General features: G+C 40.9%; 2 protein-coding genes across 2 annotated transcripts; both read right to left on the bottom strand.

The window, feature by feature from the left end:
- Nucleotides 1-5,066: 5,066 nt before the first annotated feature.
- On the bottom strand, nucleotides 5,067-8,960 carry LOC134289656 (uncharacterized). The gene is made up of 2 exons (XM_062855849.1): nucleotides 7,398-8,960; nucleotides 5,067-6,053 (listed from the first exon to the last, which is right to left on the bottom strand). Exons 1-2 carry the CDS (start codon nucleotides 8,958-8,960, stop codon nucleotides 5,067-5,069), a joined length of 2,550 nt encoding a protein of 849 aa, XP_062711833.1.
- Nucleotides 8,961-9,023: 63 nt separating this feature from the next.
- LOC134289655 (uncharacterized) lies at nucleotides 9,024-11,789 on the bottom strand. The gene has a single exon (XM_062855845.1). It carries the CDS (start codon nucleotides 11,787-11,789, stop codon nucleotides 9,024-9,026), a length of 2,766 nt encoding a protein of 921 aa, XP_062711829.1.
- Nucleotides 11,790-16,084: the final 4,295 nt, after the last annotated feature.

Below are 16,084 nucleotides of genomic sequence, written 5' to 3'. Positions count from 1 at the left end.
GAGTTTTACCTTATAAATTAAGAGACATTTTCTGAAAATTAAATTGTTTGACAAAAGATAATTTTTAGAAAATATTATGTTTTAAGCATGAAATTGTTATTAAGTACTTAGTATTTGTACCTATCATAAAGGCAGGTTTATATGCCTTCATCGACAAAAAAATATTATGAAAAATGTTCAAACAGTAGTTAGCACCACACCAGCCAGTACAGCAGCACCCATTCCAGCTAAATTAAACAACAAAAGAAAGACTAAACACACAAATGGAATTCAAAACATGATAAATCAATAAAAGGGCAGAAGCTCGACCGACACTGATTAGTCAGTGTTAGGTAGTTAATTAATTGAAGAGGTTGGTTGGTTATCCGAACGTCATTAGGTTTTTGTAGTTTTTTTAATGTAGGTTTTTGTAGTTTTTTTAAAAAACTATTTTAACTTAAAAATTTATTAACTGGCGCCCGAATAGGGACCAGCGCGAGTATCGTTTAATTCGTCGCGAGTGATACAACATCGTGAGTGTTATCCGAAAATTTCAACTTTACCGCTGTAAAAGTAGCGACCGCCACTATCACAGCAGCCGTGGAGAGGAGCGCCCCTAGTCACCAACCAGCATAGGAGAAACGGGAAGATCGCCGCTTCACCGGGACAGTTGAAGCTCGTGTCTGGTCGTCTCAAGGAGTCCCGACGATACAGGACGGGACCCGATTTCAAGACGAAGTGCTCTCTGGTACAGGATAGAGCATTCGTATTATGGTTAAGTTTCTGTAAGTATTAACTAATAATTCATTTAATTTCAGAAAAAGTGTGAAGTTTAAAAAAAAAGTTAATTAAGTGTAGTGAAAAGTTAATTTGGTGAATTATTCAAAAAAAGTTAATTAAGTGTAGTGAAAAGTTAATTTGGTGAATTATTCTAGAATATCTTTCCCATTAAAATTCTGGATAATTTAATTAAAACATTCAACAAACTAAAGATTAATATGCCAAATAACGATATGCAAGATATATTAGATCGGCTCGATGCTCTGGAACAAGCAAATGTGGTTCCACCGGAATTAGACTATGAAGATCCGATTCTTTATTATCTAAATCCAGATGGAACACCTGCTGATCCATCGTCTATTGAAAAAATTCCAGACTTAATAAACGGAATCCCAAATTTTGAGGGATCATCAGATGAATTGAGCAGCTGGATAAAAGATGTAGATACGTTAGTTAGAGCATATCAAGTAAATTCTTCCAGCAGTGTTGCACAAAAGAATAAGTTTTACGCAATCTGTACGGTGATAAGGAGGAAAATAAAAGGTGAAGCCAATACGGCTCTGGTTAATTCGGACGTGAACATTAATTGGAATCTAATAAAAAAAACACTCCTAACATATTATGGCGAGAAAAGGGATCTGACCACCCTAGATTACCAATTGATGAATATCACACAAGGCGGACGAAACTTGAAAACCTATTACGATGAAATAAATAAACTTCTTTCATTAATTGCAGGACAAATTAAGACGAACCAATCTTTTAGACACCCAGAAGCATCCAAAGCGCTAATTGGTATGTATAATAAAAAAGCCATAGATGCGTTTATTAGAGGATTGGATGGGGGCATAGGTAAATTTTTGAAAAATTATGAGCCTGAATCATTAGCCAATGCGTATGCGTATTGCATAATATATCAAAACATTGAGTTCAGGAAAATGATGACCAAACCAAAAAGTCAAGATATGCCTTCAACATCTAAAAATTTCATGTCTTCAAAACTACCACTTCCGATTCCACCAAAAATACCATTTAGGATGCCAAATAGCATCAATGTACCAAGTTATCCATTCTCTAACAGGCAACCAATGATTCCTAACATGAAGCAGCCTTTACCTCACATGCAAAGGTATGTTACTAGACCGCAATTTTATCAATATCCTCAACAAACAATGTTTCCACCTAGAGTTATGCCTCAACCATTTACAATAGTTCAATCACCACCTCAACAAATATCTCAACCTAAACCACAACCAGTTTATCAACCTAATCCCTTCCAACGTGGACAAGCTCCAATGGAAGTTGACTCCTCGCTTCAAACTAATTTGGTGAATTACGCCAACAGACCACGAATCTTCCATATTGAATCTGATGATTCAGAAGAATATTTCCAACAGCTTCCATATTTGACAAATAATGAATTCCCCGAAATGCCTTCATTTGAAAGGTATTGCGAAAACTTTGAATATCAACAACCACTTGAAGAACAGTCTGTTAATGATGAACCTGTAGGCGAAAGTGAACTGAATTTTTTAGGATAAAATCATCATTACCATATTTTTTACATTATGGTAATGGTAAATTGGAAAATCCACTTCGAATTTTAGTTGACACCGGATCGAATAAAAATTTTATTCATCCAAAATTTGCTAAAATATCCCATGCGGTTCAAAGACCCTTTTATGTCTCATCGGTAGGAGGAGATATCAAAATTGAAAGTTTTTCTCAAGGTAAAATTTTTGCACCATATTCAAATATCAATGTGAAATTTTTTCATTTGCCAATGCTAAAAACATTTGATGCAATAATAGGTCACGATACACTTAGGGAAATTAAAGCTGTAATTGATACATCAAAAGAAAAACTAATAATTGATTCAAAATTTGAAATCCCTTTATTGCAGCGTAAATTACAAATGATCAATAAAATAGATATTCGAGATGAACATTTGGAAATACATGAAAAGAAAAAACTGCATAATTTGTTAGAACAATACAAGGATTTATTTCAACCACCTAATGAAAAATTGACTTTCACAACAAAAGTGAATGCTGATATAAGGACAATTGATGATAATCCCATATATTCAAAATTGTATCCTTATCCGCAAGCTTTGAAAAATGAGGTTTGTACTCAAATTGACAAAATGTTACAAGATGGGATAATAAGACCATCTAGATCGCCTTATAACTCTCCGGTCTGGATAGTTCCTAAGAAGCTAGATGCTTCAGGACAGAAAAAATATAGACTTGTTATTGATTACCGTAAATTAAATCAGAAAACCATAAGTGATAGGTATCCAATACCAGATACCTCCACTATTTTGGCAAACTTGGGAAAAATGAAATATTTTACTACACTTGACCTTGCGTCTGGTTTTCACCAGATACCCTTGAATGGTAAAGATGTAGAAAAAACTGCATTTTCAGTAAACAACGGAAAGTACGAATTCGTGCGTTTACCGTTTGGTCTGAAGAATGCCCCGGCCATCTTTCAGCGTGTGATGGACGATGTGTTGCATGAATATATTGGTAAAATTTGTTATGTCTATATCGATGACATAATAGTATTCGGAGAAACTTTGGAAGAACAATTGAGCAATTTGAAAATCATTTTGGAAACCCTTCGTAATGCAAATTTTAAAATACAATTAGACAAATCTGAATGGCTAAAACCCAAAGTTGAATTTCTTGGATTTATTGTGTCCAGAAATGGATTGAAACCAAATCCAAAGAAAATTGAAAGTATCCAAAATTATCCAGAACCTAGTAGTTTAAAAGAATTACGTGCATTCCTTGAATTATCCGGATATTATAGAAGATTTGTGAAAAATTATTCAAAAATTGCAAAGCCATTAACTAAATTTTTGAAAGGAGAAAACGGTTGTGTACACTTAGTCTTTAGCACTGATTTCAGGTCGTCGGATTACACGGATAAACGAAAAAACTCGCGGACTTTTGTGGGTCGGACTGAGTGGGAATTTATTTAACACTGACTGCTAACGTTCACAATGGTACAATATTGAAACACGCGACGTAGGTCAAACGCGGTCTGGATGTGCGAGAGGTTTATTTGAGACTAATTTATTACAAGTTTCTGACCTGCCTGCCGACCGTGTGCGATGTTTTTTGACCATCGTATCGCTACCTGCGGTCGGCCCTATCATCGATCGTGAGGCGATCGATATGATACGGGATAGAATAACAATTCACTTCAGTTAGAGTAGTGCGACTGTATGTTTTGCTCGGACACTAATGAGAAACCTAGTGGTCTTGTAGTAATGGTAGTTGCAATGCAAATTAATGACCTAACTTGGCGATCGGCGCAAACATACCGGCCGCCTTGAAATGACTTGAAATTTCAACTAGAGATAACGTTTACCTAACATCTTATCAACTAATGTATATAAACACTGTACACATGCAATGGGATTCACTGTTACAACTATTACTCGAACGGATTGATGGTCTGCTGCTCGGTCTATAAAGTCTGCTGAAGTCACTGCTGCTGATGTAGTTCGTCACTTGGTTCGTCTTTCCTAGGAGCTCGAGTACGTTTCCTCACACGGTCTGTGTGGCACAATCGCTTGAATCGGGAAGCTTCTCCACGAATCGTCTCCGGCGGGCGTCCAATCGACCTCGGCTGAGGGATTCTCCGACGTGGTTGCTATGAATGAGATGAGAGGCGATTTTTTAACTGTAAAATTGAATATGAAAACGACTTCCCTGGGTCGCGGAGGCCGTCCGCCTCCGCGGGCACCGAGGCGCCATCGGGACTCCCGTTGACTTCTTCTTGGACGACGGTTGACTGCTCCTGGGGTCGGAACATCATCAGCTTGATACTCAGGACTGTGGCGTCACACATCTGGGGTTCGCTAGGATGCTGGAGCTCATCGGTTGACATCTTGGACGACGATCTTACTCTGCGTGACATCCTGCTGACCAAATGGAATGGTGTTTGATTGTACGAATTGACGAACAACATGCAAGACACGTAACTTTGTGTGGGGATTCCTAAACCCCCACAGAATACTTGACGCAACAACTTCATTAGCAGACGAAAACAGGACTCGATGGTAGACTGCTAGAGCGGCGAGCGTCTTGGGTCTAACAGACATCGTGTGGGTGGGTTGACAAACGGACTTCGCGTAGGCGGATGGACGGCTCCGGCCGCCGTGGGCGAACTTGGCTATGGAGGACGAAACATTCTCTGAGCTTTTTGACTATTATTTAAAATACAAAGACTTAACTGGGACGCGGAGACCCGAAGGCCTCCGCAGCGCCGGAGGGCGCTCGATGAAGAAGGAATCAATCCTCCTCGTGAGCTGACGCTGGTGTCGACTCGTTGTCCCGTATTGGTAGGACACAAACTTTGGATATCGCTCGTAGAAAATCTCCGTCCTTCGTGTGAGCTTTGACGACACGAATGTTGCCGTCCTTTCCTGGGTGAATCTCTGTGACCCGACCCAGCCGCCATTTGAGGGGCGGCACGTTGTCCTCGCACAGCAGTACCATGGTGCCGACAAAAAGGTTGTTACGCTGCTTGGTCCACTTTGTACGAGTGTGCAGGTTCGACAAGTACTGTGTTGACCAACGATTCCAAATTCGTTGCAGAAAATACTGCACACGCTGCCACTTCGAAAGCCTTGATTCGTTGAGGTCTTGCAAAGATGGTTCTGGGATTGCTGTGAGCGGCCTGCCCACCAGGAAGTGACCGGGAGTTAGGATTTCCAGGTCGTTTGCGTCGTTGGATAGTGGTGTGAGGGGTCTCGAGTTGAGACACGCTTCAATCTGTGCCACCAGAGTGGCCATTTCGTCTGAGACGAGGACTGTATTGCCTAGAGTACGCTTCAGGTGTTCCTTCATCGACTTCACGGCGGCCTCCCACAGGCCTCCGAAGTTGGGTGACTTCGCCGGGATGAATTTGAAGTTGATGTTCTCCCAGGATGTCTCCTCAGTAACAGCTTTCACGAAGTCTTGGTTGTTGAACAGCTTCCGAAGCTCGTCCAGTTCACGCCGGGCACCGACAAAGTTCGTTGCATTGTCGCACATGAGAATTTCAGGCCGACCTCGACGGGAGACGAATCGTTTCAGTGCTGCGATGAACGCTTGAGTTGTGAGGTCTCCCACGACCTCTAAATGGACCGCCTTTACAGCGAGACACACGAAAACGGCAACAAAACATTTTATCGGACCGCCCTTGCGATAGGGGTACTGGATATAGAACGGACCACAGTAGTCCACCCCTACGCGCATGAATGGTGGAGCCGGAGTGACACGTTCTGCGGGTAAGGACTGTTCAATTTATAAAACGGACAACTTTACAAGGCTATAAAAAGAAGACGCGTAGTTCAAATTTAACCACCCTTGTTTCGTTGTTCAGTACATCATCTGTCATTATAGTGATCATTTTTGAATGGAATAAAAATAGTTTTATTTTATAGAAAATCGGCCAGGTGTTAAATAAGGTGAATTTTTCGATTGCTGAAAATTGAAAATATATATAAAATTACTGTTCACATATGGTATATCGTTTTTAATACCAAAAAAGTATGTGCCATGCTGCAGCAGCATGAGTAATAAACATTCTGGCAAAATTTAAACTCAATGGGAAAATTAAGTGTTGAGATATTATAGTCTCAAGTAAGGTTCGATTTTTTCAATAAAATTCAATTGTAAAGCAAAAAGGGCATGAAAATATTAAATAATCAATTTTTTTATGAATCCAGTCGAAAGTGAGAATAATGTGGTTTTAAATGCAGAAAACTGCTTCTCAATAGCATTGCTGGTTTGGTTATTGTGCGCTAATGCAGACACAGTAATCAAAACGGTTTCGTTCTTTGAAGGTTCTTACAAATAACAATGCAGCCTAATGCAAATTTTGCGTAACAATAATGTTGGAAATGGAAACTTTGCATCCGATTATTATTAAATAAGGTGTACAATAACATGGGACCAACTTTGCTGAAAAAAAAAATATAATAACAAGATTCGCTAGAGTCGAAAATCTGCATCAATGGAGCAACAAGTATGAAATTTTTTAATATGGACATCTTTATGTACTAAATTTTTGATGAAAAATGCAATTATAAGTAAATTTTTCTTCTGTATCATTCAGAGAGCAATATTCTACTACTCTGGACAAATTTTTAGCCGAATCCGTGATGTTATTGCAGCACAGGACTTAAATGAACATTTTTTCATAATTTCTATGAAAATAAGGTAACTCACTATATCAAGCCGGAGACTGCTTGGTGCATTATTACTGATCAACTATTAAGCTTTACCTTTAGTAGAAGAGTATAAGATTCCAATACATTGAAAACCTCATGAAAATGTGCATATTAAGTATGTGGAAAGTTATGTCGAATTTTGAGAAATGGGTTTTTATTGATGTTTTACGAAAACCGCTTCAGTTACACAATAAAGAACATTTTGCTTAATGTTATATTTTTCCTACATTTGAGAATAGCTATAGAAAGTTATGCAAAAAAGCTGATAATGATTTTATTGAAAAATAAAAAAGATATCGCACAAGCAAGTTGTCCGTTTTATAAATTGAACAGTCCTTAAGTCCGCCATGAGCTGCTCGTGAGCCGTCGGCCGTGCCCGAAAGCATTTGACGCAGCGGTGGATCACTCTCCGAGCCAGGTTGCGAGCAGACAATAGCCAGTACTTCTCCCGCATGCTGGCGATCAAGAGCTGCTGTCCTGCGTGCAGGTTCTTCTGATGGTAGTGAACGGCGATGATAATCGATAGAGGATGATGGTTGTCCAGAATGACGGGATGCTTCCGTCCGGCCGAGATATTAGCGTTCCGCAGCCGGCCGCCGACCAGGATCATTCCGTTCACAAGGCTTGGAGCTAGCTTTCTTAATTTCGATGTTGATTTAACTTCACCGATTCTGCGAAGCGCGATCAAATCCTCCGGGAAGCTTTCTTGTTGCGCTAAGAGTAGAAGCTGGTGTAATGCCTCTGACCGCTCTTCGTGCTTGATAAGGCCTGTCTTCCGACCATCGGGGTTCCTACAGTTATGAACGAATCTTCGTAGAAGGGACACGATTCGAACTAAGTCTTGAAGCGACGATCGAAGACCAAAAATCGGGCTGGGTTCGACAACTTGAGCTGGGGCCGCTACCGTCGTTCGTTCTTCAAGGAGCGAAGGATCCAGATCCTTCGGGTTGATTGTCGCGGTTTTCGGCCAGGAAGACTTGTCCAAGTGCAGCCACGGTGGACCTTGCCACCACATCTCGTAGTCCTTCAGTTGATCTGGAGACATTCCTCTTGACAAAACGTCCGCGGGGTTTTCCAGCCCAGCGATATGGTTCCAGATGCCTCCACGGGTGATGTGCTGTATCTCGGACACTCTATTTGCAACGAAAACGTTCCAGCGTGACGGAGCAGCAGCGATCCAGCATTTAACGATCATCGAGTCCGTCCAAAAGTACGGTTGGGCAGTGATTTTGATACTTTGGACGACCTTCTCAAATAGATGAACTCCGGTGAGTGCGGACGACAGCTCCAGACGAGGAATTGAGGTCTGTTTCCGCTTCTTCTCTAGATCTTCGAGCGGTGCCACTCGAGATTTCGCGGTGAGTAGTGCTGCTGTGACAGTGCCGTCGAACGAAGTGCACCGCAGATAGATGCAGGCACCATACGCTTTCATGGACGCATCACAGAACATATGAAGTTCAGCAGATATTGTGTCGCTTCCAAACGCAACCCAACGAGGAACGCGAAGCTGGGTCAGGTTCTCCAAACTTTCTCGAAATTCTTTCCACCAGTTTTGAAGCTCGTCTGGCACAGTTTCGTTCCAGGAACACTTTGTTCTCCAAAGATCCTGGAGAAAAACCTTGGCTGGAACTAGACTAGGTCCAACCAGGCCTAGCGGGTCGAAGAGCTTCGCGAAATCGGACAGGATGATCCTCTTGGTGATCTCAGTAGCAGGGTTCCACTGAGGCACAGTGAACCGAAAAATGTCCGATCGGGGTTCCCATTTGATTCCAAGGGTCTTAACGGTGGGGTTTAAGAGCTCGAGGTCCAACGAAGAGCGTTCGTCGCGCAGATACGGAGGAATTTGATCCAGCAGTTCTCGAGAGTTTGAACTCCATTTTCTCAAAGTGAGTCCCGCAGTGCCGAGAACGTGAATGAGGTCTTTTGATAGTTGAACTGCCTCTTCAACGCTGTCGACGCTCTTCAGCATATCGTCCACGTAGAACTCGTAGATTATCGTATCAGCGGCGACAGGAAACTTAACCTTCTCGTCTTATGCTAGCTTTCGCAGGCAGCGGGTTGCCAAGTACGGCGCCGAAGACGTCCCATACGTGACGGTCGTCAGTACGAAGAATCGAATCGGCTTGGTGGCGTCTTCTCGCCACATAATGCATTGAAGCGAGTGGTCCATAGGGTGCATCTTAATCATTCTGTACATCTTCTCGATGTCGGCCGTCATCGCATACTTCCGTAAACGAAAACGTAGTGTAATCGAAGTTAGGTCCTCCTGGACTACAGGACCCACCATCAGAGCTTCGTTAAGCGACACTCCAGAAGTGCTTGCACACGACGCATCAAAAACGACGCGCAGTTTGGTAGTCGTGCTGTCGGGCTTAAGTACCGCATGGTGCGGCAAGAAGTACGTGACTGGAAAGGTGCTCAACTCTCGTGGTGAAATCTCTCGCATGTGTTGCATGCGAAGATACTCGTCGATGAACTCGATGTACATTTTCTTCACGGCAGGATCAGTATCCAATCTTCGCTCGAGTGCCATGAAGCGACGAGTGGCAATAGCTTGAGTTTCCCCTAGGCGATCAATCACAAACTGCTTTTTCGGTAGCTGGACGACAAATCGGCCGCTTGAGTCCCTCTTCGTCGTTTTCTCGAAGTGTGCTTCACACGCTGACTCCTCCAAAGACAACGTGCTGGTGGTGCGACACGATTCCAGCTCAAAGAAACGTGCCAATCCTTCTTCAATTTTCTCAGTTGCGCATGCTGATACCGCTGGTAGAGAAGCAGACTCGTCCGGAATACCTCCGGAAACAATCCAGCCCAGCAGAGTGTTCTGCAGAATCGGACCGGAATCTCCTAGCTTGATTTGACGCTCAGCGATCATCAGCTCCAGGTACACCTCAGCTCCTATTATCAAGTCAACTGCTCCGGACTCATGGAATGTCGGATCAGCCAACACTAGCTCCTTCGGCACGTTCCAGGATCGAATATCGATGCTTCGTGTCGGAAGATCGACAGTTACTCGCGGTAGCACGTGGAATTTAAGATTCGTCACGTACTTCGTGACAAGCGAATGAACCTCAGCGAAAACTGCTTGAGTGGAAGCAGTTCGCGATCCACCGATTCCAGCAATCGGTAAATGTTCACGGGTTCGCTTGAACTTAAGCCTTTGCGAAATGGCTTCAGATATGTAGCATCGCTGGGACCCAGAGTCCAGCAACGCACGAGCGAGTAAGGAGTTACCAAACTGATCGCAAAGATTTACGACAGCGGTAGAGAGCAAAACAGTGTGTGGAACGTGTCGTGTAGTTGCAAGAGGTGTAGTGTGATAACTTGTACTGGGGCAGTCTGTGGCGGAAATGTGTGAATGAGCATTGCTTGCATTTGTGGAATTCGGTGATTCTGTGTGTCCACTTTGTGTAGGCTGAGTGTGTGTTGAGTGACCGTTTGGTGTTGGCTTAGCTTGTGGTGGTTGCGTGTTCTGTCCTTGTGGTTTCTTCATTTGTTGATTCCCATTTGACTGTCCAGATTTACTTGACGGATTCGCGGTGGTCGATGAGTTCGCGTGAAGCAACGAGTGGTGACGTTGACCACAGTGGAAGCACGATCCTCTGGTGCAGAATCGCGCGATGTGCCCTGATGACAGGCAATTCAAACAAAGCGAAAGTTTCTTCATGGCATCGACCCTTTCCGAAATCCTCATCTTCGAAAACCTTGCACACTTAAAGGCGGAGTGGGCAGATTCTCCGCAGAATGGACAGCTACTGGGTGGTTGGACTCCAGCATGGCTGATAGACGGCCGAACAGGTTTCCTTACTTCGGATTGGAAGGGCTTCACAGGGGTGATGGACTGCAGCACCGAACAGTAACTCTTCAGGAACTTGATCAAATCTTTATAGTTCGGCACCTCCTTGGAGTTGTGATGCGACTCCCACTGCCTCAACGTTGTGGGATGTAGCCGCTTGCAGAGCATGTACTGAAGTAGCGTACTCCAGCCATCCGGATCTTCACCGATCTTGGTGAGCATCTGAAGGTTCTTTTCAAACCCGTTAACGAGTTTGCTCAAAGTCTCGAAGCTTTCTTGACGAAGTGGCTCAAGAGAGAACAAAGAATCAAGGTGAGTCATCACCAACAGTTTCTTATTCTCGAATGCGTTTTCTAATGCCTCCCACGCAATGGCATAATTGGCGGAGGACATCTCAATTGCGGCAATCTCTTGTAGTGCCTCCCCGGTGAGGGATGTGCGCAGATAAGTAAACTTATCCATATCGGAGAGGCTGTTATCGTTGTGGATCAGGTTCTTATAGGTGTCTCGGAATGTCACCCAATCCGTCATCCTCCCACTGAACGTGGGCAGTTTCAACTCGGGTAGTTTCACTTTAGATTGCGGCACAGCTGCCGGTTGGTGATGTTGAGGCTGCTGCACACGGCTCGGGCCAGCTTGAAGCATACTGAACAGCACCTTCTTCAACTGGTACACTTCATTCTCGAAATCCTTCAGAATTCTCGCATTATCACGATCATGCTGTCTCTGTAGCTTAACGATACGTTGCAGTTTTGTCTCCTCCGTCTCTTCGGTATCCGTGGAAATCTCATCATCTGCTGCGTCGTCGGTTAGCAGCTCGATTCGCATCCTCACATCGGTAAATTTCTGCCAAATTTCGTCTAGCTTGGCTAGGCGTAGGTCGACGTCATGCCTATCCGCACCGGCTTGGTGGGACTGTACGAACTCCTTCAGGTTCTCGAGAGAAATTCGCACGGACCGCTCCTGCTTGCACAGAAGGCGGTAGTCATCACTCACTGGCATAATTAATCACTGTTATCTCACAGAAGCACTTATCCACTTATCACTTCACTCGATCGCGATACTCGAATCGACCACGCGGTTTGACTGGACAATAGAGGCTCTTGACTGGGAATTGAACAAAGCAAACCAACCTACAAAGCGGACAAAGCCAACAGAGACGGTGGACTGGTCAGGGCTCAACTCAGCTAGGAATAATTTGGACGACACACGTGTTTCATGCAAGCAATAAGGGGAATCTTTATTAACATTCCAATATTGATTCACTCTCAATCACTTTTTCATCGGCGGCGATCACACATGCAATAATCGCGCCACAGACAAACCTGCCCTCAGTACTTATCCTGATCTCTGGCAAATTCGTCCGGTCTCCGCAGGAAACTCCGATGACTTCAGGAACCGCCGCAGGAACGACAGCAAGCGATGAACGATGGCAGCCACACTCGATGAGGACGCCCGTGTCCTATTGTTCTCCCTTGTGGAGAATAATCAGTGACCACGCGGTACACCACGAATCAAAAAATAGTCCACTTAACTTCCGCGTTTCCCGACGATCCGGTTCGATTCGGACCAAAATGTGTACACTTAGTCTTTAGCACTGATTTCAGGTCGTCGGATTACACGGATAAACGAAAAAACTCGCGGACTTTTGTGGGTCGGACTGAGTGGGAATTTATTTAACACTGACTGCTAACGTTCACAATGGTACAATATTGAAACACGCGACGTAGGTCAAACGCGGTCTGGATGTGCGAGAGGTTTATTTGAGACTAATTTATTACAAGTTTCTGACCTGCCTGCCGACCGTGTGCGATGTTTTTTGACCATCGTATCGCTACCTGCGGTCGGCCCTATCATCGATCGTGAGGCGATCGATATGATACGGGATAGAATAACAATTCACTTCAGTTAGAGTAGTGCGACTGTATGTTTTGCTCGGACACTAATGAGAAACCTAGTGGTCTTGTAGTAATGGTAGTTGCAATGCAAATTAATGACCTAACTTGGCGATCGGCGCAAACAACGGTCATCGACAAATTTCTAAAAATGAGTCAAAAAATTTCAAAATATTATTGGATTATGAAGGAAAGAAAGCTTTTAAATTGTTAAAAGAAATCTTATCTTCAGAAGATGTTTTAGCGTTCCCCGATTTTAGTAAACCCTTTTTACTTACAACCGATGCTTCTAATAAAGCAATAGGTGCTGTTTTATCTCAAAATTTTAACGATGGAGAAAGACCTATTACATTTATTTCAAAAACGTTATCTAACACAGAGGAAAATTATGCAACGAATGAAAAGGAGATGCTTGCAATAGTTTGGGCATTGCATACTCTAAGAAATTTTATTTATGGTCATAAAATAATTATTTATACTGATCATCAACCCTTGACATATACAATTTCTCCGAAGAATAATAATGCAAAACTAAAAAGATGGAAAGCTTTTATTGAAGAGCATGACCATGAGATTTGTTACAAGCCTGGTAAAGCTAACATTGTGGCAGATGCTTTGTCACGTATTCAAATTAATTCCCTCACTGCGACTCAACATTCGGCAGAAGAAGATGACAGTTCCTTTATCCCTTCGACAGAAGCTCCCATAAATGTCTTTAAAAATCAATTATTCTTCAAAATTGGAACAAGATCCAGTTATGTCCTAGTAGTTCCTTTTGATAATTACAAACGACACATATTTATTGAACCAAGATTTTCAAGTGCATATTTAAAAGAACAGCTAAAAAAGTTTTTAAACCCAAATGTTATAAATGGTATATATACTGATGAACCAATAATGGCAACAATACAGGAAATTTACAGAGAAATGTTCAATCCAAGATTAATTAAAGCTAGATTTTCCCAAAGCAAAGTCCAAGATTTGAATAATTTAGAAAAACAAATGGAAGAAATAAAAAAGGTTCACCAATTTGCCCACAGAAATTCGAAAGAAAATTCAGAACAATTGTTAAAAACTTTTTATTTTCCAAAAATGACTAGAATGATAGAAGATTTTGTAAAAAATTGTGAGATATGCAAAACTGAAAAATATCAAAGAAACCCACAAAAGTTTATATCATTTAAAACACCAATTCCTAATCAACCTTGTGAAATTGTACATGTAGACATATTTACGTATGATCAAGATCATCTGTTTCTTACATCAATTGATAAATTTTCTAAATACTTGAAATATAGAGCAATAGAAAGCAAATCACTTTTTGATATTGAAGATGCTCTATTGGATCTTATGCATGAATGGAACATACCTAGAATGATCATTATGGATAATGAAAGCTCATTTAATTCAAATGTAGTAGAACAACGTTTAAGAAATTTAAATATTGAAATTTATAAAACTCCGATAAACAGATCTGAAACGAATGGACAAATCGAACGTTGTCATTCTACTTTACGCGAAATTGCGAGATGTATTAAAAAAGAATTGCCAGAAATAGATGTTTCCCAATTAATTAGATCAGCTGTTCATAAATACAACAACACAATTCACAGTTTTGTCAAAAACACCCCCCACAACATTTATATTGGTGAAGTAAATAAAAACTTAAGTACACAAGAAATAGACAGAAGAAAAGCTAAAACTCATGAGAATCTTACAAAATTATATAAGAAAAAGAATGAAAATATACAAGACAAAAATTATCCCATTTACGAACCAGGATCCTATGCCTTTGAAAAATCAAAAGAAATTTCAAAAAGAAAAAGTAGATATAAAAAGATACAAGTTAAAGAAAATTTTGATACATTTATTATAGACAGTAATAATCGAAAAATATATAAAATGAATTTAAGAAAAAACTAACATACACATATATCAATTTACTCTATTTGCAGATTAATAATATGTTCCATGTTGTTGGTGCAAGGAGAGATACAAATTCATAACTTGAATAAAAATCCACTGGCAATAATTCCATTGGGAAAAGCAAAACTTACATTAGGATATGGGAGAATAATACAACCAATAGATCTTACGCAAATTCATGATATATTCACCAAATTTGATGAATTGGTAAGAACAAATGTTTATAATAATAACCTTTATAGACTGTTACAAAATAGAAACCATTTGCTATACCAAACATATTTAAAAATTGCACCACACAATAATTCACAATCTCGTATAAAACGATGGGATACTATTGGAAAAATCTTGAAATGGGTTGCTGGAACTCCCGACGCTGAGGATTTGAGTATAATTAACAACACAATGAACGCATTAATCGACAACAACAATCAACAAACCTTCATCAACGAAGCTATAAACTCCCGAATCAAACATTTGAATCAAGTCACCAACGAATTACTAGAACTGGACTTTAAATCTCAAAAACAACATGTTATTGAAATCAACCTTCTAACAATCTTGCTTAACCTGAATGCAGCTCAACATCAAATTGAAATACTTGAAGATGCCTTATTACTCGCAAAAAATGGCATTCCTAGCAGTCAAATCTTATCTATGAAAGATTATTCAAAAATAAAATACTTCCTACAGCAACAGAACATCCCTGTTACGTCATTTGAAGAAATGTTGACTAAAACAAGTACACAAATTGTCATGAACAATACGCACGTGATGTATATGCTAAAAATTCCACAACTTTCAAACGAAACTTACAACTACGAATTCATTAGTCCTCTGATTCAAAACCAAACAAAAATACATATTGAATCAAGCTACATTATCACTAATGAATCGCATACTTTCGAAACATCTGCACCATGTAAAGAAGATTCCGAATATTTTTTATGTGAATCCAAGTTGATAAAACCTACAAGCCCATGCATCAGAAATTTGATTCTGTCACGACACGCAAATTGTACATTTGAAAAAGTGTATTCATCTGGAGTAATTAATAGAATCAATGATGCAACATTACTTCTGAATAATGTGAATATATCGCTATACACCAACTGCAGTAATTCAAGTAAACTATTGGAAGGATCGTTCCTAATTCATTTCGAACAATGTGAATTGTACCTCGACAACATTCGCTATACAAACATCTTTATGGAGACCCCGAAAACATCATTCAGACCTACAACAGGAATATTAGCATACAAAGAAAATATCATCGATGTTCCGCCACCAGAATATTTGGCAAACTTGACATTGGAACATAGAAGAATACTCAAACATGTGTACTTGCAAAATCATTCTTTCAAATAGAAACTGTACATATTTGGATCAATTACTATCACAACATTTACATTAATCATCGCAGCAATTATAGTCTACGTACTCGTACTAAAAAGACAAGCTAAAAAAACACAAATC

This window comes from Aedes albopictus, chromosome 1 (assembly GCF_035046485.1).
Source record: "Aedes albopictus strain Foshan chromosome 1, AalbF5, whole genome shotgun sequence".
NCBI classification, from domain to species: Eukaryota; Metazoa; Arthropoda; class Insecta; order Diptera; family Culicidae; genus Aedes; species Aedes albopictus.
Note: the sequence above shows the minus strand (reverse complement) of the source record. Positions and strands in the feature narration are given on the sequence as shown.